The following is a 20,042-nucleotide window of genomic DNA, read 5'->3' as shown; positions in this document are numbered from 1 at the left end:
TCGGGTGCTGTGAATGCAACAAATTTCTATGACCTGAAAACTTTCATAGCTGAATTTCTCTAGTAAGCAACAAAAAAATAAAAAATAAAAGTGAGAGCCTTCTTTCAGCCACCTAACCTGCAGTGCTCAGTAATAAGTGGGCTTGGGGCAAAGCTGAGGAATCTTCAAGAGAGCCTAAAAAATCTTTGGTCATTCTGGAACTCTCTAGCATCTAGTTTACCTTCTCATAACAGCCAAGTCTATCATGTTAATGCTGGTATGTCCATATTCATTACTAGAGGTTAGCATTGGCATGGGTGTTCCAATATGTGTCATGATACAATTTTATCAAGATATTGCTAAATAACTATATATTGCAATATTTTCCTTCTTTTTCTATGAAAAAGAAAGTGCTGTATATGTTCATCAGAAGATATTGATAATTTAGTTATTTTGGTATCTATGCTGTTTGGGGTTTGAGTCCTCCTACTGTGACTGCCTCAACTACAGAGCATCTGCCAGAGTGGGGGTGCAGAGGTAGCCCATGTTCCTTATTGTTTTAGGTAAAAATAATGTCTATTTTAAATATAGATATATCGGCAAATTGATATTTTTTTTCTACACCCCTATTTATTACATAATGTTTTGAACCAGCTTCCAATACCATTTTTTGTAAAAAAAAAAAAAAAAAAAACCTAAAATTTCATTCTGATTTTGAACGATTTCAATGCCAACATGAACCCCTCTTCAGGATTTCTTAAATAGATTGGTTTTCCTGGCAGCCTTCCTAGGACTCTAAGCTTTCTAGAATATTATTCAAATTTTAATCTGTTGTTTAGACTTTAGTAGTTTAACATTTGATATATTTTTCTTTGGCTGCAGATTAAGTTTAAAATGATGTACTTTTAACATAAAAATGCTTGGAGACAATTGATAATGTTAGGTAAATATTTTCAAATCAATTTGGATCTAGAGGTGTAAAGACAAACAGACTAGATGGGAAAAAAATGGCTTTAAGACCTAAAGTCCAACTCTTAACTGTTAAAAAGCTTCCAGCCGGAGCCTCAAAATGCATAATGAACATAAGAGCCAACTTCCTTTGCTTATTTGATTAAATAACGCTGGAATCATTGAACAATGATTTATTTCAAATTGTATAAATAAACACGTATTTAGTAAAGAATGATAATTAGCTAATATTTGATTTTAAATGGCATGTTCAAAGGGTAACAAAATGCATCATATGAGGACAATGAGTAAATTAATAATTGGCAGTACAGAGGCCTTGGTTAATATGATGATATTCCAGCCTATCAGGCCTCCAGGAAAAACAAAACTAAACAAAAAATAATAAATTCTGCATAAATTCTACTTTCCAAAGTAACACATGTTCTATGCACCTCTGTCAGCACCAAAGGTGAGGGCAAAACAAAAGTCTGCATACATCCCCTTGGCTAGAGAAGCACGTGGATCACCACTTTATAGTGAGCCCATTGGTCATTTTCTCCACAGTGTGGTACTTTGTGTGTAACAGCTCCTTGGCTCGCTCTTCTCCCAGGGTGTGCAGCCAGGTTTTATACAACTCAGCCACCTTAGTGTCATTTTCTGGCAATAGGGGGCGCTCTGCCTTGTAGAGCTCCTCCACCTGGTGAAGAAAATCCTTTTGGTTTTGATTGGATGAAGGTTTAATCTGCCCACCACCATTTAGACAGCCTGAAAGACAAAAAACGATAAATATTGGATGAGACTAAACAAATACGATTATGTTAACCTTCATCAAAAATTACATTTTGCATTCTTGGATCTGAATGAAAAACCTGTCTCAACAATATATTAAAAAAGGACAAACTAAAACAAAGGGGATATTTTTGACAAATAATGTTGAATGCAAAGCATTTTTTTATCTTTTGTAGTAAATGAGTATAATTTTGGTTAAAGGTTTGGATTTTGTTTATTTTATGGCTCAGGCATTTTTTCCACGATTAGTCACATCCATCCATTTTCTGTCACGCTTTTCCCAAGCGGGGTCGCCAGGGGTGCAGGTGCTTATCTCCAGCTGTCTACGGGCGAGGGGTACACCCTGGACAGGTCGCCAGTCCATCCCAACAGCTGTCTTAGAAAATGCTGGGTAATGCTCAGGGCCTCTGATATGGATAGCTTGGTTTATTTTAAAGGCCAGATTGAGCCACCTAGAGGGGTTTAAATTGTTTATTTATTTTTGGATCAATAATCTGTTTGGAAGCTTTGGAACAAGAAGGCCAGCTGTGGTCCATTCTGGTATTATCACTGCACTCCAAGTCAGAGATGTTCCCCTTTACCTGACGGACAGGCCATGACTTCCACAAAGTGGTAGGGCGACTTTCCTCTCTTCAGTTTCTGAACAAGGTTTTGAATGTTGCGGAATCCATATGTTGAGGCGAAGCACAGCAGGACGGCACCATCTTTCTCCAGTCTAACCTCCTGAAAGTCTTTATTCCTGCACAATGGAGTAGAAATAAATATTGCGATCAGGACACGTGACATTATTCTTCTGTAATTTAATAAAGACAAATTAAGCTGATCAGTTGAATCTTTTATGTTGTTGAAGGCCTCCCTCACCTGAGTGTCTTATAGGTCAGCTCCTTCACCTCCTCTCCAAACAGCTGCTTGGCAGCATTTGTGAAGACATGATGGAGGTAACCCCCTGAACCACTCCCTGAATGACTCAGGAACTCATCCTCACACACACTGCTGAACCTGCGTGAAACATACGGCATTTAATAAAATGTTGAGTGAGAGACATAGAGGGCAACAAAAATCAAGACAGAATGAAACTTGCATTGTATCCAAGGCTGCAGGCTCAACGTCAGAGAGACACACATTCTGCTCCTCCATCATTTTTTGAACCTCTCCTGCAGTAGAGGAGAAAATGTATAAGAGAAAGGTCTGTGTTTTTCTGTCCACAGGAATAAGGAGCAGCTGACATACCTGAGGTGATGACACAATCCACCTCTCGGGTCTCAGCTTCCTCCAAGTAGAAGTCAGAACGTGACGCCTCAAGCTTCTTGTCAAAGCAGGGCATCACCGCCACGTGGTAGATCTGTTGAGGACTAAGGCCCTAAAAATGAACAACAGACAGCTTAGCCACTAGCCAGAGAGTTACAATTCAATTAACTCATGGCTTTGATTAGGCCATGTTAACCCATGAATATGCTTTTGATCCAGGCCACTCTTGTTGTTGCTCTGGATCTTTGTGCAGGAATAAATGTCCTCTAATCCTGTCTCAAATGTTTGCTGCTTTTCTTTTGGGTGTGCCACATATTCCGTTTAAACCTTTTTCCCATTAGGATTAATCATGGGGAGCATTGCTGATACATTATGCTGCCATCATCATGTTTCACAATAGAATGGGGTGTTTTTTCAATAACACCAAAGCTCAATTTTAGTTTTGTCTGACCAAATGCCTTGTGAATAACTCCAGACAAAACTGCTTTCACCCTATGTTTCCATCAATGGCTTTTCTTTTCATTTCCATAAGGTGAAATTTGTGGTCTGCATAATACCTAAGAGTTGTCCTATCACCTGATTCCTTTGGATCTCTATCATGGAAATGACACATTTTGAATGAGGTGGGAAACTTTCTGTTTGGCACCGAACATCCCCATCTGTATCCATCAGTATCCGTCCATAGAATACCTGCTGTTCTGCAAAGTAGCCTTTCACCAGAGAGCCCATCATCTGCTGCGGAGAGCGAGTGGTGCTGATGTACGGAAGAATGTACTCGCCGTGTGTCTTCTCTGCATAACAGATCCAACCTAAACAACAGGTACAGGAAAAGTTGGACATGCAGCTGATCATTGAAAAAAAATGGTGGTCATATGGCTCAGATTCATCAGATTTTCAAAAACAGAACATATAAATCCAAAATGTGCTTCACTTCCTGGTTTGAGTATACTTTTATATTTCTGTAACTTTCATAGTATGAACAGATTAAAATAATTAACTTTATTTTTCTGCTTTGATTAAATCATAGCGTTTATTTCTGGGGTACCTGGACAGGCGGATGTCAGCATGGGCAGGGCTTTGCTGTCCTGTTCTTTCCGACTGAAACGCTCCAGAAACTCTCTCTGACTTTCCAGCAGACTGAAGGTCCGACTAAAGCTGGTGTCAAACACATGATGAACACCTGGAAAACAAGAGATTTTAGAGAGAAAAAAACAACTAAACAATCCATCTGTCTGAATTATGTAAGATTTTACTCAAGATAAAGAGAACAAACCAAGGCCTTTGAGGAAAGATGTGAGCCTCCTGCCAGCCTCACTGCTGCTGAGTTTGTAGTGTGCTGCGAGGGAGGCTCTTGACTGTGGTGATACTGAAACTACTACAACCTTCTGCTCTGTCTCTTTGGTCTGTGAGGGAAGATGAAATGATGCAGATAGGAAACAATAACACATGAAGCTAAAAAAAAATGTAACTAAAACTGTAAAACTATTACTAGCAACACAATTCAGCTGTACCTTATTGTTCTGTAGCACTTTTAAAAGCTCCTCGTGGCTCTGCTGCGTGATGAGGACGCTCTCGGCTGAAGTGATGCAGCCACTACACGCCAAACAGTCATTCAGGGTAATCTTTGCTCTCTCCAGCTTTTGTTTCCCTCCATCCTTTAAGAACAGATGTGATACGTTTTAAAGGGACCAGTTAAGACTTTAGCAAGTCCCCAAACAGTTTCATAGAAAATTCTCTTCAGACATTTCATGAAATTTGACAAACTTTATTCAAAAATGTGATTGTTTTAGAAATAGACCCACATGTTATAAGTTGGTGCTTTCAAAACAAACCAATCACAATAGAGTCACAGTGGATCTGCAGTCTTAAGCTTCCAGCAAAGACTTTTTGATATATTTTTAAAATAAATCAATAACTGCCCTTTATCAAGACTAGAGACCCTTTTTATAATCAAAAGAGAAAAGCAGGTAATCACAAGCATATCAGCTATGGACCACAAATCTTAGGCTGAATTACTTGTGGTGCTACAGTGCCTTAATGAGCCCTTAATGTCATGGTGCAGTATTAGTCTGGTGTTAGAGGGAACATAGACCATGACACCCACCTGATTGACTTGTACATAACTTCCATCATCCTCAATCTGTATCTTCGCCACAGATTTACCTTGTTTCTTCACAACTTTGACTGGTTTGACACATTCCTATGTAAAAGACAATAAAAATTACAACAATTCTTTGTTAATTTCCTAAGCCAAAACACTAAAGGTTGTCTAAGTAACAGACAAGACAGGAAAAGGAAAGCATAAACCTGGACTCTGGCCTCACAGTTGGTTGAATGTTCATGCTATTACATTTGAAACTGTGTCAACTTTTAACAATATATCTTCAAATCAATAGAACTCTGTTCTTCCAGTGACCTTCTCATTATCTGAGCCAGTATAGTTGGGGAAGTGTTTCTCTAGGATCCCCAATAATGATAATTAATAGTAAGAGGAATTGCTGAATGCTGAATTTTAAAATCTTTAAAATACATACTAGGTTTATCATTTGACTTTCTTTGATGACAAATAAATAACCAAAATTTTTGCTGATTTACGTTTAGTTTCTTATATATATATATATATATATATATATATATATATATATATATATTAGTTTGGAAGCATAAAAAGGATTTTATTTCATAAATCTAAGTATTCTAGAACTATCAGAGAACTGAGTGGACTGATATCAGCACTCTTACGTCACATCCCTATCATTAGCAAGGTAACTTATTGTGTTTTTAAGGCTTTATTTAGCATTGTGTCAGCAATAATAGCTCAGCCAAACAGTAAACATTGGTTTATGAAGATCTTTAGAAACTAACCGTTGAATGTTTTACGCTGTATGTTTGTCAGTGATAAAAAATTGCAAAGCAACAAGAACAGCTCGACCAACTGCTAGCTACTTCGACCGCGTTTTTTCGCCATTAAAATGTTATATAAATGAAGACGAAACAATTATGTTTATCTACTTCTTTCTTAATCAATCTCGAACAACGTTGTGTTATATTAGTGGAAGCAATCAACCTGGGACGGGGTGATAAAATCGTCAAGATCTGTTAGCTGCAGGACACCGCTGAAGTGAGACGCCATATTTACTGCCGCAAAGTTGTTTGTTTACATTTGTGTCGTGAAGTCTTCTTTTTCTTCTTCTTGTTGGATTTATTGGCGGTTGGCAAAAAACAGTTAGTAGCATTACCGCCACTTACTGGTATGGAGTGTGGCTCGTGATGGATTATCTACTTAATAAACGTATATATGTAATTTCTTAGGGGGAAAAATGAAAACAAAAATCTACATACTTATGTATCATGAAGTCTTACTCAACTTCATTCACAACGGTGCACACTGCGCAGAAAAAAAAAGAAAACTTCAGTCAAATTATAAACTGTGTAAACTGTGCCTTATATTATGAAAGTTGCAACAGATGTTTAAGATACCTTTATTAAATGTCATCTAAGATAAATATTAAAGGAGATATAAAAAAAAAACACACAATTGTTATAGGAAAAAGCATTACATTAGTCTGCTAATGTTTTTTGAACTTATAGCTAAAATGTTAGACACTTCTTCTAAAAACAATAAGCCAGCATACTTTCTCAAATTAATTTTCTTTAAATAGGGTTCTTAATTACATTTTACAATACAACACAATTGTCTTTTTTTTTTTTGCTTATAGTTTTTTATTGATATGTTACTTGTTCTGTTGGAAAGAAGATGTAGCCCATACAACATATTTTATTTATTTTTATCAGTGTTGTATTGAAAACACACTGATAAAAAAAAAATAAAACTTACAAAAAATAAAACAGTCAGGGGCTCCATGGTGCATTTTGGTTTAGTACACTTTCTCAGTCTAACTGTCTTAAACATTTTGAATTTTGTGATGATATGATTGTTTTGCCTGGCCACTTGCATATGAGACCCAACAGCGAAATGTTATATTTCAAAAACATTTAAAAGTTTTTTTTTTATGTTTGCTGTGATCTTAAATATTCTTAGCGGTCTCTGCGTGGTGCTTACTTTTGGAAAACATCACATAATACAAAGCACAGCTTTCTCCAACCCATATTTCTTTCTGTATGCAAACATTTGTTGCAAAGTGTAATATGATCTGCAAGGAAACTTAGCGTGGGTATATAAGGGATCATTAAGGTCACACACAACCTTTAGAAAGGCGTTTTGAAATATTCAGAGAACCTGGGGTCAACATTTCATGAAGATTCTCTGTGGATCAGTTACAGCATTCAAAATGACTTTTTTAATGGTATCTTTATGGAAACTTGCACACAAACTGCTCAGCTTCCAGCGCACAAGATTGCAGCGGCAGTGACTGCTGACCCCTCCTTTTCCCTGCATGACTCCTTTCTGTAAATGCAGGTAGATGATACAAAAATACCCCAGGATGAGGAAAAGAAATTAACAATAAAAAAAAAAACTATCTAACCTCTTTTCAGTTGCTATTTGTATAGAATAAAATAAGCTGAATTTTGATAAAATTATCATCGGGATGGTTTTGTTAGCTTTTTTTTTTTTTTACTTTTGGAATGGATGAGTACTTTTAACAAAATTTTGTAATGATGAAGCTTTGCTAAATTATCATCAACTGAACAGACAACCTACATAAATTAATTCAATATGTCTGTTAAATCAAATAAGCATGGATTATACACAGTTGGCTTCTCTATTCCTCAAGAGCTGTTATTTTATTATTATTCATTTAGATTAATGTCTTGTAGAGCAAGACAGAAATTTATGTTCCTGGTTTCAAATACACCACTTTCCAACTGTGTGACGTAGTTTTAAACAAAAATGCTTCATTAGAGTATATGTTAATTCGTTTGGCAGTTTATGAACTAAATTTCATAATTTCTAGGTGCACGGGCTTTTGAGTTGTTATGACGACGCGGTCGTAAATCCGCCATGTTTGCTCCCGCCCCGCCGCTGCGCTGCGTTGCGACAGAGACGGAGAAGTCAAACGACATGAATGCAGAAAATAATCATACGGCAGAAACAGAGCAGGAGCAAACGACGAACGGCATCGACACCATCACCATCCAGACTACTCTGGGAGACGAAGGTAAGTCTCCTGACTGAATAAAACCGGTTCAATTTAAACACAAGTTTCAGGTGTGGGCCTTGCTAACTTCCCCCAATATGAAACTGAGCTAGCAGCAGCTAACTAACATGCTACATCGTTGTAGAGACTGAGGTTGATGCTATTTTGAAAAGTTTCCATCAAACATGGATCGCGTTGCAGCGGTCAGGATGGAATGAAGAAGAATCCGAATAAAAACCTCATATATAAACACTTATATGTATTGATTTGCGTTATTTTAGACGATGATGTCCACAAGTGCGGGCGGTGTCAGAGCGAGTTCTCCAGCCTGGATGCGTTCATCCAGCACAAGCTGCAGCAGAGCTGCAAACGGCTGGAGACCCAGGAGGCCGAACAGCAGGTACGTCACCAGAAACTGTTAAACTCAGATTATAATTACAGGAACGCTAAATTACGATGGATTTGCTCAAAAAGACTTGAGTCTTTCTGCATGGAGTTTACATGTTCTCCCTGTGCATGCGTGGGTTCTCTCCGGGTACTCGGGCTTCCGTCCACAGTCCAAAAACATGACTGTTAAACCCAGATTTTAATTAGATGTATACTTAATTACCATTGGATTTGCTCAACAAAACTGAAAACATGACTGGATGAATTAGAGGAGAGCAAAGATAGATTTAAGAAGTGGATTGCATCTCCAAGGATGGTAAACCGTCCACGGATCAAACAGGGAGTGCTCTGATGCAGGGATGTAAACTTTCTTCCATTTTTTCCCCCCAAATCCTAAAAATATAAATCACACCAAGGAATGATGGTGGCGGAGGATGTGGGATTTCAGGGTTAGAGAGCTCTGCTCTGATGGATGTCAGTTACTGCTTGGTTCCTCATGACTCCATAAACTCCTCCAAACAGAAACATTTCCACCATAGAAAGATTCCTTTATAGTGTGTCTATAATTTCATCAATGCAACAAAACTTAAACTGTGTGGTGAAACGGCATGCAGTGAGAGCGTTCACTGCTCATCCATCACCTCATGCTGCTATGTAACATTTGCTCCAGGATAAACATTTATTCCATATCTTAATATATATTTAAGCCCACATGGTCCTTTTCTATAGTGGGATAATACACTTAGAGCCCATGTTGACATACGAGGCATTTATAAGACTTTTACATTTTTGCGGCTGCAGACGGGTTTATTTTTTTGTTTTTTTTTTGGTCCAATATGGCTCTTTGAGCAGTTTGGGTTGCTGACCCCTGCCCTGCGATGGACTGGCGAGCTGTTCTGGGTGTATCCCGCCTCTCGCCCATAGACTGCTGGAGATAGGCACCTCATGATCCCTCTGGGAATAAGCGTGATGGGAAATGGATGGATTTTACATTTTATGCAGAAAAAGTCTTCAGTTCAACAGACATGGAAGTCTTTTCAATATTAAAGTAAAACATAAATAAATTCTACCGTAATAAATTTCCCCTGCAAGCAGTTATCGAGTTTTGGGGGGATGGCATCCCCCTTCTTAAAAAAAATCTTGAAAATCCTCCCCATTCTTAAATGACCATCCTCCCATACCATCCATCCCCTGTGACATTTTATTACTGAATGTGTAAAATTTCTACTATATATTCACAGTAATGGCGATAATATCGTCTTTTCAACATTTGGTGGGCTGTGGGCTTAAGAGTAGCCTGAGCTTTTTTTTTTTTTTTTTTTTTTAACTAGACTACTGCTTGTAAATAATAAAACAGTAACTCATCTATTTTTATACCTTGTTTACTACATTAAATGCACCATTCGAGTCATAAGGTGCGTTTGGACCCAAGATATTTATGTAATATAATTGATCCTGATTAATGGACGATTTTTCTTCTTTTAGAACGAATTGATCCATTACAATTCAGTCACTCGAAAAACATTGGAACTCTTTAGCCGAACATGTAACCAGGCTGATAAATCTGCGGATAAACAAACGTAATTAAAAAAATTAATTGCAATTAATTCACATTTGGTTTTACGTTCAACTAACGCTATAAATTAAATCAATAGGAGGTTAGCCTTTGTTTTATTATTTTAGGTAATTAAACATTTAAGTTGATGTGCACAAAGCGCAATAAATATTTTAACAGTATTTAAAATAGATGCTTCCACTGCTTTTGTTTATTTGTTACAACTTTAACATAAAGTAAAGTAAAATATCTTTTCTGGCTGAATGGAAAGTAGATTTACTTTCTTCTTCCACTGCTGTTTTTCAATAGAAAAGTATAACAAATAGAACATTAATGTAAAAGATGCATGCAACCAACATGGCTTTGGGTTAACTGAGCAGTCATTGTTATAAAGAAACTGCACATGATCTTGCTGTGGTTCTTTGCATATAAACTAGTCGTGTTGTTTTTCTCTCCAGCGGAGGTTTTGTAGTCTCTAACTGTGCGTTTTGGCGAGGCTTCTGAGAGATAATGGTCAGCTCTTCAGAAGCCTCAAGGCATGATGGGCTGACGTTAGCTTAATATTTCTTATATTTAAGTCACTGATTTGTAAAGACTCAACAATTTCATCCTTAATATGTTTATATGATTAGTGTAAGTTGCGTATATGGTTACAATGGCTTGTATGTTTTCTTTTCTAGGTCTCTTCACACACTGGAAGCTCTACTGCCAAGATAAAAGCTCAAGGTGTATCTGCTGACCACTTTGTACTGCTTTGTTTAATCCTAGAAAACCTTTAACTTATTCAGTTTGAAACTTAAAAGATTATTATTTAAAGGGAAACGCTGTTTTTTTTACATTGGGCCCTTGATTTTACGTTATTACATTATGTTCTACTCACCCATATGAGTTTTGTGTCATTTGGAGCTGTTCTGAAGATATTCCGTTAGGTTATATCCAAGTAACAATAAATGATAAATTATGAACAGTTTAGTTTGTGCCTTCAACTCGTTGCCCATAGGAAGACGTTACTTGGATATAACCTAACGAAATATCTTCAGAACGGCTCCAAATGACACTAAACTCATATGGGCGAGTAGAACATGATGTAATACCGTAAAATTAAGGGCCCAATGTAAAAAAAAAAAAAACTGTTTCCTTTTATTTTTTGACGACCATTGTAACTTGTATTCATTCTGTATATTTATTTATTAATTTTTTTTGATCTGTTCTAAATATCTGTCTTCTTTGTCTGTCGCACAGATGAATCTGGTGGTCTCATGGGTCGAGGTCACAGGAAGAAAACTGCATCTGTTAAAGTTGCCGATCAGCCTGACAAAAGCACAGAGTTTGTGTCTGAAAACGCTGACGGAGAACGGCAGACTTTCAGAGTTAATCAAGAGGGGCGTTATGTTTGCCACCTTTGTGAAAAAACATTTAAAACTGTGAGTCAAAAGTTTGATGAAGCGCAGAATGTAAAAAGCTTAGTGGTTGTTTCTAATTTCTTCCCTTTATATGATTGTTTCCCTTTTTAGACCAACATCTTGAGGACTCATATGAAAACTCACAGTGACCAAAAGAATTTCTCATGTGAACTGTGTGGGACTTTATTTCGTACCAAAGGCTCGCTGATTCGTCACAACCGCCGGCACACAGGTGTGGAAAATAAGCTTGGCACTATTGAAATAAACTCTGTCAGAAACCCAAATTGTTCCATTGTTCTGGGTGTCCTTTTTTAACAGATGAGCGGCCGTATCGGTGTACCCTCTGCGGACAATCCTTCAGAGAGTCGGGGGCTCTCACCAGGCACCTTAAATCTCTGACTCCCTGCACAGAGAAGATCCGCTTCTTCCAGTATAAGGAAATCCTCGTCAGCAAGGATGGGGTGCAGAAAGGTCAGACTGATTTTTGAGGAAAAGGACTTTAGTTTGGTAGCTCAACCCCGGTGTTAATTCTCTATCCTCCTGATATGTTTTCCAAACAAACCAGCATGCTTTTCTTCTTTCTTTTGTAGTCAAAAGAACAGTAGCATTCCTCTATCAGTCTATTCATAAATCGCTCCAAAAGTTATCCACTAATCTGTGCATGCAATCTTTGCATATAACATTTCATTTTTTCCTTTTCCCAGCTTTCTGTGCGACCAAACTCCCTTCATCTAGTCCTTCCTTTCTAACATTGTAGAAGTGTTTTAAGGTTTCTCATTTAAATCCTGAAATTAAATGTTAATGGCAAACTTTGAGGTTTGATTATGAAAAAGTCTCACATTTTAAATTGGAAAATGCTTGAGAACCTTAAATATAATATTGATTATAACAGGTATCTGGCTGACATCCTCTACCAATTGTTTTGTTTGTTGTAGTTTTAGAATATGGGCGAACTAAAACGTGCTCGGGTCAGTTTGGCAGCATATTTAATAAAGATTCCAACCAGCAGTATAACAAGCAATTTGAAAGTTAATTTAGTTTTGGGCTGCAACAAAATATCATTTTCCAAATCCATTATCTGTCGATTATTTTGTTGTTAAAAATAGGAGAGCCCAAGGTTCCGTAAAGAAAACTTAAATGAAATCAAACCAGGTGAAACTAAAACCTTTCCTCTTGAGAGTTCTGAATAGAACATATTGACAGACGGAAATTTTATTTTTGATTTTTTTGTTAATCTTAAATGTAAATTGTTTGTATATATATATATTTTTTTACAATTTTGGTATAATTACTGCTCTAAGTGGGTTGGTCTGTCAGCTAAAGGCATGTTTTAGAGTCTCTGTACTCGAGTTAACGATTAATCGATTACCAAATTAGTTGATTACAATAATCGATTAATCGAATTAATTGTTTCAGCCCTAATTTAGTTTTAATTTTCTAAATCCTTCCAGTACCTTCAGTTTGGAAGGTGGGCTATGCCTAACCATGTTAACCGTCCATTGCCTACCATGGGATGTTAAAGAGGCAATAGGTTGTAATGACAGTTAAGAGAAAGCAAAGCTCCTAAACGGGTATGATTGTTTCAGGTGTTGAAGCTGATCGAACCCCAGCAGTGTCCCAACAAGAGGTGGTTGTTGTGGAGCAGCAAGCAGAGGAGCAGGAGACAGTTGAGGCTCAGACTGCTGTGGTCAGCGTGGTGGGGGCCGATTCCCAAGAGATCCTGCGTGAGGTTCACTTTACAATGGAGGTGGATGGAACAACACAGGAGCAGCAGGTGAGTGAGCACTCTGATAGGACTGTTTCTCTTTGGTTTCTAGCATAAGCTGGTATTAATGTTTTGTTCGGACCAGGTGGTGGTCGACCAGTCTCAGGCTGATGCTTTGGCTGTGGCGGCCGCTGCAGGTGAAAGCCTCATCTGCCAGGCCATCATCAACTCCGGCATCGCACTGGGCACGGAGGAAACGGTGGTGGAGGAGGAAGCTTCTCAGAACACACAGGAGGTGGAGAAGGACATCTCTGACACGGTTAATGAGGATCAGAGTGTGATCGAGATCCAGGTTAAAGAAGAGTTTGAAGAGATGGAGGAAGTATGTAGCATATGTTTTGTTCTGAAAAGGGTCACCTTGGAGGAATTTTCATGAATAAAAACCATTTTCTTCTTCCATGGATAGGAAACAGTTGGCGACCGAGGATCCTCTAAACTATATACTTGTCCACACTGTAACCGGTCATTTAAAGGCGCAAATTATTTCCGTTTTCATGTCAAAGGTCATTCAGGTAAGTCCACATCGAGCTATTTCCAAAATGTAGTATTTATGAGAGTATACAGTGAGGAAAAAGGCATTTGGACACCCTGCTATTTTGCAAGTTATCCCAGTCTGAAGGAGATTGACTGTCATGTTTAGCTTCTTTCATTTTCTAATGATTGCTCCAATAGCGTACCTTTTTTTTTCACCAAGCTGCTTGGCAATTTCCCTGTAGCCCTTTCCAGCCTTGTGGAGGTGTACAATTTTGTCTCTATTGTCTATAGACAGCTCTTTGGTTTGGACCATGTTAGTAGTTGAGTTCTTACTGAAGTATGGGGGGGACAAGTGTCTTTATGCAGCTAATGACCTCAAATCAGCAAATTATTTTTTTTTAGATGGTCTCTTACAGTGGACATGTACCTACAATGATGATTTCAGATCCCTCCATGATTTCGAGGTGGGAGAACTTTCAAAATAGTAGGGTGTTCAAATACGTGTTTTCCTCACTGTACATATTTCTAAAGGTGCTTGCAGATCTTTTTGATGAAGCTCATTGTTGGCTTATCTGATCTTTTTTTTTTCCTTGTTGTGCAGGTTATAAACCTTTTAAGTGCACAATATGTCAGAAGGAGTTTCTAACCGGCTACCTGTTAAAGAAACACATGGAGGTCCACGTCAGCGAGAGGAGGTATAAATGCGGTGAATGCGGCAAGCTGTACAAAACTATCGGACATGTACGGGAACACATGAGGGCCCATTCAGATGAAAGACCCTACCACTGTCACCGATGCAACAAGGGATATAAAACCAAGGTGGTTTATAGTAGATGCACATATGCAGCAAAAAAAAAAAAAGATGGTGGCAGTTTAATGCTGATTTAAAAAAGAAAACAAGTAACATTTGTATTAACATTTTTTTCAGAACGCACTACAAGTTCACCAACGGACCCACGGTGATGAGAAACCCTATGTTTGTGAGTTCTGCTTCCGAGGCTTTAGAGAAAAAGGCTCCCTGGTGCGACACATTCGGCACCACACCGGAGAGAGGCCATTTAAGTGTCCTAAGTGTGGGCGGGGCTTCGCTGAGCATGGGACTCTCAACCGACACATGCGGGCTAAAGGTGAGAGTGAATGGTAGAATACATGTAAAGGACTCGAGTGTCATCTGCTGTTATACAGGCTGGCCTCATACTGGTTTGTTTTTACACCAGGGGGCTGCAATAAAGAGAACTCCAAGGAGCAGCAGGGCTCTGCGGTAGAGGAGCAGGTGTCTGCAGACAGCCTCAGTGCAGAAGAAGTCAACGTGGAAGATCCTCACGCTGTCCTGGTGGAGTTCTCCTCAGTGGTGGCACACACACAGGATTATATTATAAAGGTGAGAGAAAGGAAGAAAAAATGGTTTTTGAATCAAATAATCTTTTATTTGATCAATTATATGGTTTTCATTTAATGTGAATTAATTACAGACCCAATAAATAAAAAGTTCTGAAGAGCTGACCGTTTAATGGTCCCACCACTAATTAAGATACATCTAGTAGTAGGTTCTGATGAATCATCAATCACTTCTCTCAAGATGCTTGAACTCTTAAAGTATAGGAGTTCAAGCATCTTGGGTCGAGTAAGGGGATCTGCTACTGTAAAGCAGACGGTGCACTGGTCTGTTATGATAAAAATAAAGTCGGAATGAAAAGGTGACGCTCTCTAATTAAGGCTCGGTCTATGTTCATATCTTCTCCTTTGGTCTTGAATTCTGCATCAAAACTGAAAACGAGAGCTGGGATACACTGAGCTTTATGCAGGAAGCCTTTCACTCCTCAGAGCTTTACATGAAAAATATAACATAGATTTTTTCTTTTGCCTCTTTATTCTTTTACATCATTTAGACTGAAACCGGAGAGGGAATTCAGGAAGAAGTTACGCTCATTCAGGACAGCCAAAATGAGGTCAGTGTGCACGTCTGGGGAGCACCAAAGAGAACATATGCATATTCTATATTAAGGGTTGCTGACTGCGACATATAAGGAATTACATTAATGCATAAACAAAAGTTGTTGCTGAGCTGGTCTCACAAGTCTTAAATGTTTCTTTCTTGTCAGATGGGAAACCAGATCATGAAAGTGGTGCAGCAAATGGTCAGCCAGTCCCAGGGCACGGGCAGCCATCAGATCATAGTGCGAAACGTTGGAGCAGACGAAGAAGGGGCCTCCATCTCTGACTGCGGGGACACCATCACCATCGCCACGCCGGAGAGCCTGACTGAACAGGTGGCCATGACACTGGCCTCTGCCATCAGCGATGGGACGTTGCTGGCCACGTCACGTGCTGCTGAGGACATTGAGGGGACTGTTACTATGGTTACAACAGAGGAAGCAGTTGAGCAGGGAATACAGATGGTGCAGCAGCAAGAGGAGTATGTCATCACCTCCCCAGAGGAGGTAGAGATTCAGACAGTTGTTTTATGATCAAATAACTCTTTTGGCTTTAGCTGCTGCCTGCTTTGATCTTTATGTATGTGGATGAGTCAGTGATGCATTTAAGGCCAAAGTTTTACAATGCTCACAGGGACAGAACTGTAATAGAATACATTTTGGGGGAAATGGTTTATTAAGTAACTCCTCCTATCAATGCATTTGATGTGACTTTTGTGTTAAATCAAATAAACAGTGTTTATTATAGGTGTTACATCCAAACTGAATGTTCAGCTGGAACCGATCCAAATTCCAAGTTTTTGTACGACCTGCAGGTTTCCTGCAGAGTTTGAACAGGCTTAAAACAGGGAAATGAAACCAAAATAGAAAAATACATTGTAGACATATACAGGTGTGCTTGAAAGTTCACATACCCTACCGTTAAAGATAATTATCAATTTGGACTAGTAATTCAAAGGCCATGAAACTAAAAAAAAAAAGTCATAACAAATAAAAATGGAGTTAATGGTTATTTCATGAAATACAATGGATTGATTTGAATAAAAGTACATCGCTCAGGAACAGTAAACAAACATACATGTCAACAGATGCAGAAGTCTATATAATAATTTTTGTTTCTCAATTTCAATTTATTTTACTGATCTAGCTGATCTTTTTTTAAAGTCTCTAAAGGAAGGGTATGTAAACTTTCAAGCACAACAGTATTTCATTTTCTGTTTTTAAACAGAAAATCCGTTTCTTACCTTAATTCACCACATCACAACTTAATTATTTTAGATGCAGAGCAATTCCAAGTCCTGAACATTTACCACAGATGTTAGAAAATATATTTTATTGACTGATTAGATTAACAAAGTGATATCCCAAACTGTGGTTTATAGATTTTAGATTCATTCTGTGGATTTCACATGTCTAAGGGGGGGAAATTTTGAAATGAAGCCAAATTTGTTTAGACGCCACATTGCTTTTAAAGTCGGTGCCCATGTTGTTTCCCTTTGCATTGATCTTTCAGATAATATCCCAGTAGTTTGTGGTTTTAACGAGTCTCAATGACTGACCTCATCTCTTTGTGATGTCATCCTTCCCGGTATTACAAAAAAGGATTACTTTGAATCAGAATGATAAATGTTTTGTAATTAAACATTCTGGATAAAGTTAGGGATTATTGAGCAGGATAAATGATAGGAACTTTGCTGCTTTGGATATTGTATTTTCTTTTTCAGTTCTGGTCCCAGCTTCACGACTCAACCACCATCACGTTTTGAGCTCTGATTTGGAGACGTTGCTCTTTAAAGGTTGTGTGCTGCTCCTTGTCCAGGGCTTCCCATGATATTGTTACAAATCTTAGGGGAGTGTTCTTCAGCATTTCGTACAGCTGCTCAAATTTAAGCACAGTTCATGTGAAATAAATGCTATTTTCTTACACCTTTGCTTTCTACGTTTTTATTTTTTGTAAATATGACACAAATATTCAGATCCCTTGGATATGCTGTGGTTGCTTTAAACAAGTTCTAAACTGCAAAATGCCCACCAATGTCCACTGGAGAATTGCATTACATTTCCACAGTGACAGCAAAATAATGATGTAGGGATGCTTTTCTCCAGCAGAGAGAGATGAAGAGAATGATCGGAGCAGATGGGGAAACACAGCAGTCCTTTTGGGGAGGATTGTGTTCAAGGGTGATAAATACTCTCGACCAGGGTTTCTGCGACGTCTTAGAAATGAATGGAAATGAGTTTTATTATAGGCCTTAGCTACTTGTAAAGTTCCTCTTAGCAAATCAGGTGCTATTTTACTGTAACAAAGCTCTAAAGTAAAAAAATGCAGAGGAGCAACAAGCTTTGTTGATAGAAATTTAGCCCCCATTCCAACTGGAAGAAGATACTTCAAGTACTTCAGAGACTATTGACATTAAAATGCCCTTTTGAAGGGTTAAAATGCAGGTCAGATAATAGATACTGCTTGGTTTAACCTGGCAAGTAGATCAATTCTTTGTCCCATAAGTGTTATTAAGGTTACTCTATTCCATATAGTGCTGATGCCCTCTAACCTCTGTATAAAACTGGGTGTCACTGTCCATCTACACTTCAGCAGCAGTTCCTGCAACTTTTTGATGTGCCCTTTGCTGAATGCCATATATCAAATTCTACAGAGTCCTGTTAATGAACTAATCAATGATTCAACTCTGGTTTCTTAAGTAGTATCACATCTACAAACCTAAGTTGCATGCTAGATTCTAAAAACATACATTTAAGCTCACAAAGTTATTTTAATGTTTGAAACCTAGACTAAATGAAATATGAGAAGCTTTATATTTTAAATGAATACATTTCTTATATCATGGTGGTCTTACTTAAACTTAAAGTACCCATGCTAAATATGGTAAAACCCCTGCTGCAATGCATAGTTTGGATCATCCATCCATCCATTTTCCGTCATGCTTTATCCCAGCTGGGGTCGCAAGGTACTGGTGGTGCTTATCTCCAGCTGTCTACAGGTGAGAGGCAGGATAGACCCTGCTGGACAGGTCGCTAATCCATCACAGGGCAATACAGACAGACAACCATACTCACACACACACTCACACCAAAGGAGAATTTAGAGAAGTCAATTAACCCAACAGGTCATGTTTTTCGACTGCGGGAGTAAAGTAAGTAAAGTAAGTAAAGTAAACTTTATTTGTATAGCACTTTTCACAGACAAAGTCACAAAGTGCTTCACATGATAACATAAAAACAACACAAGTAAAAACAGATAAAATGCAATAAAAGCTATAATAAATAAGGGAGGAAGCCAGGGGTACCCGGAGAGAACCCACACATGCACAGGGAGAACATGCAGAAAGACCCCAGGTCGGGAATCAAACCCGGAACCTTCTTCCTGCAAGGCAGCAGTGATACCTACTGCCCCACTGAGCAGTCCACTAGTTTGGATCAGTGATCTTCAACTCCATAACAGACACTATCCTGCAGCTTTGAGATGCCAGTCAACCTGTGTAAACTAGCTTAGTTACCTATCTAGCATATCAAGAGCTGCAGGCTTCTATGCAGGATTTATGATGAGAGTTAAAGACCACAGGTTTGGATCAAAACAAATAGATGTTAGAATAGTCTAATCCAAGTTCAAATGTAAATACAATAAGAATCAGTGTCAGTGTTTGGAAATTGCATTTTTCATGAACCAAAAATTTAACTGAACTGAGTTTAAGCGTTTTCTTGATATGAATAGATGGTAAATACATAACCCTGAAAAAATAAATAAATCCTGGGTTCTGTTTTGACTCAAGGGGTGAGCTTACAAATGCCCCTCTATACATATGTACTGATAAATAAAATTATGAATTTCTTTTTGCTCGTCAAAAAAGAATGGAGTTAAATATATTGGACTTTTTGGTCTTAATGTCACCAACCAACAAATTTAAGGAGTATAAATATTTTGTTGCTGCGCTCAAATCTTTTATTAGTTGTGCTTATTCATATGTCTGTAGATTGAACCCTATCTGCTAACTTAGCATACTGCTGCACCTATTTCTCACTACCGGAGTCAAATTTAGCTTTGCATTTATGCTCTGAATGCATAACAGTGGATTGGCCTAGCAGGGAAAACATTGCTCTAGTTGCTGCATGTAACCTTGAGCCCATCTTTCTGGCGACATCTCTAACTGGTGCTCCAGTACTGAGGTTAACACAGACGCTATAATCAGAAGCATCCCTGGCTGGCTGGTACGCGGCTCAGTTTCTGGGTCACTCCTCAGCCCCTGAGAGGGCTTCATCCACATGAGCAACAGAGGGAGACAGTGAGAGAGGGTGGGAGAGAGAGAAAGAGAGGGGAAGGTATTTATAGAAAAATGGGGCTTCGCAGTACCTTTCCTTGCAATGAACCATTTCAGGACCAAGTTACTGTGTCCCAGTTTCATGTTTGCTGCTCAGCTAGAGGGTTTGGACCGAGGCTGAGGTTGG

General features: G+C 38.4%; 2 protein-coding genes across 3 annotated transcripts; one reads left to right on the top strand and one right to left on the bottom strand.

Annotated features, from left to right (window-relative positions):
• Nucleotides 1-1,106: 1,106 nt before the first annotated feature.
• narfl (nuclear prelamin A recognition factor-like) lies at nt 1,107-6,133 on the bottom strand. Its single transcript, XM_015387477.1, has 11 exons — nt 6,032-6,133; nt 5,069-5,164; nt 4,476-4,619; nt 4,238-4,367; nt 4,010-4,144; nt 3,655-3,773; nt 2,947-3,076; nt 2,798-2,870; nt 2,578-2,715; nt 2,298-2,455; nt 1,107-1,692 (listed from the first exon to the last, which is right to left on the bottom strand). Exons 1-11 carry the CDS (start codon nt 6,095-6,097, stop codon nt 1,451-1,453), a joined length of 1,431 nt encoding a protein of 476 aa, XP_015242963.1. The 5' UTR covers nt 6,098-6,133; the 3' UTR covers nt 1,107-1,450.
• A 1,811-nt stretch (nt 6,134-7,944) lies between these two features.
• On the top strand, nt 7,945-16,771 carry e4f1 (E4F transcription factor 1). Of its 2 annotated transcripts, XM_015387467.1 has the most exons (14): nt 7,945-8,084; nt 8,345-8,463; nt 10,686-10,731; nt 11,248-11,429; nt 11,520-11,640; nt 11,727-11,879; nt 12,995-13,182; nt 13,259-13,495; nt 13,580-13,685; nt 14,249-14,466; nt 14,576-14,774; nt 14,865-15,028; nt 15,537-15,596; nt 15,750-16,771. In XM_015387467.1, exons 1-14 carry the CDS (start codon nt 7,988-7,990, stop codon nt 16,113-16,115), a joined length of 2,256 nt encoding a protein of 751 aa, XP_015242953.1. In that variant the 5' UTR covers nt 7,945-7,987; the 3' UTR covers nt 16,116-16,771. The 2 variants fall into 2 exon arrangements, with proteins under 2 accessions (XP_015242953.1, XP_015242954.1); XM_015387468.1 differs by lacking the exons at nt 7,945-8,084; nt 10,686-10,731.
• Nucleotides 16,772-20,042: the final 3,271 nt, after the last annotated feature.

The sequence above is a fragment of the Cyprinodon variegatus genome, unplaced genomic scaffold, assembly GCF_000732505.1.
Source record: "Cyprinodon variegatus isolate N-32 unplaced genomic scaffold, C_variegatus-1.0 Scaffold396, whole genome shotgun sequence".
NCBI classification, from domain to species: domain Eukaryota; kingdom Metazoa; phylum Chordata; class Actinopteri; order Cyprinodontiformes; family Cyprinodontidae; genus Cyprinodon; species Cyprinodon variegatus.
This window is presented reverse-complemented; position numbering and strand designations above follow the sequence as displayed.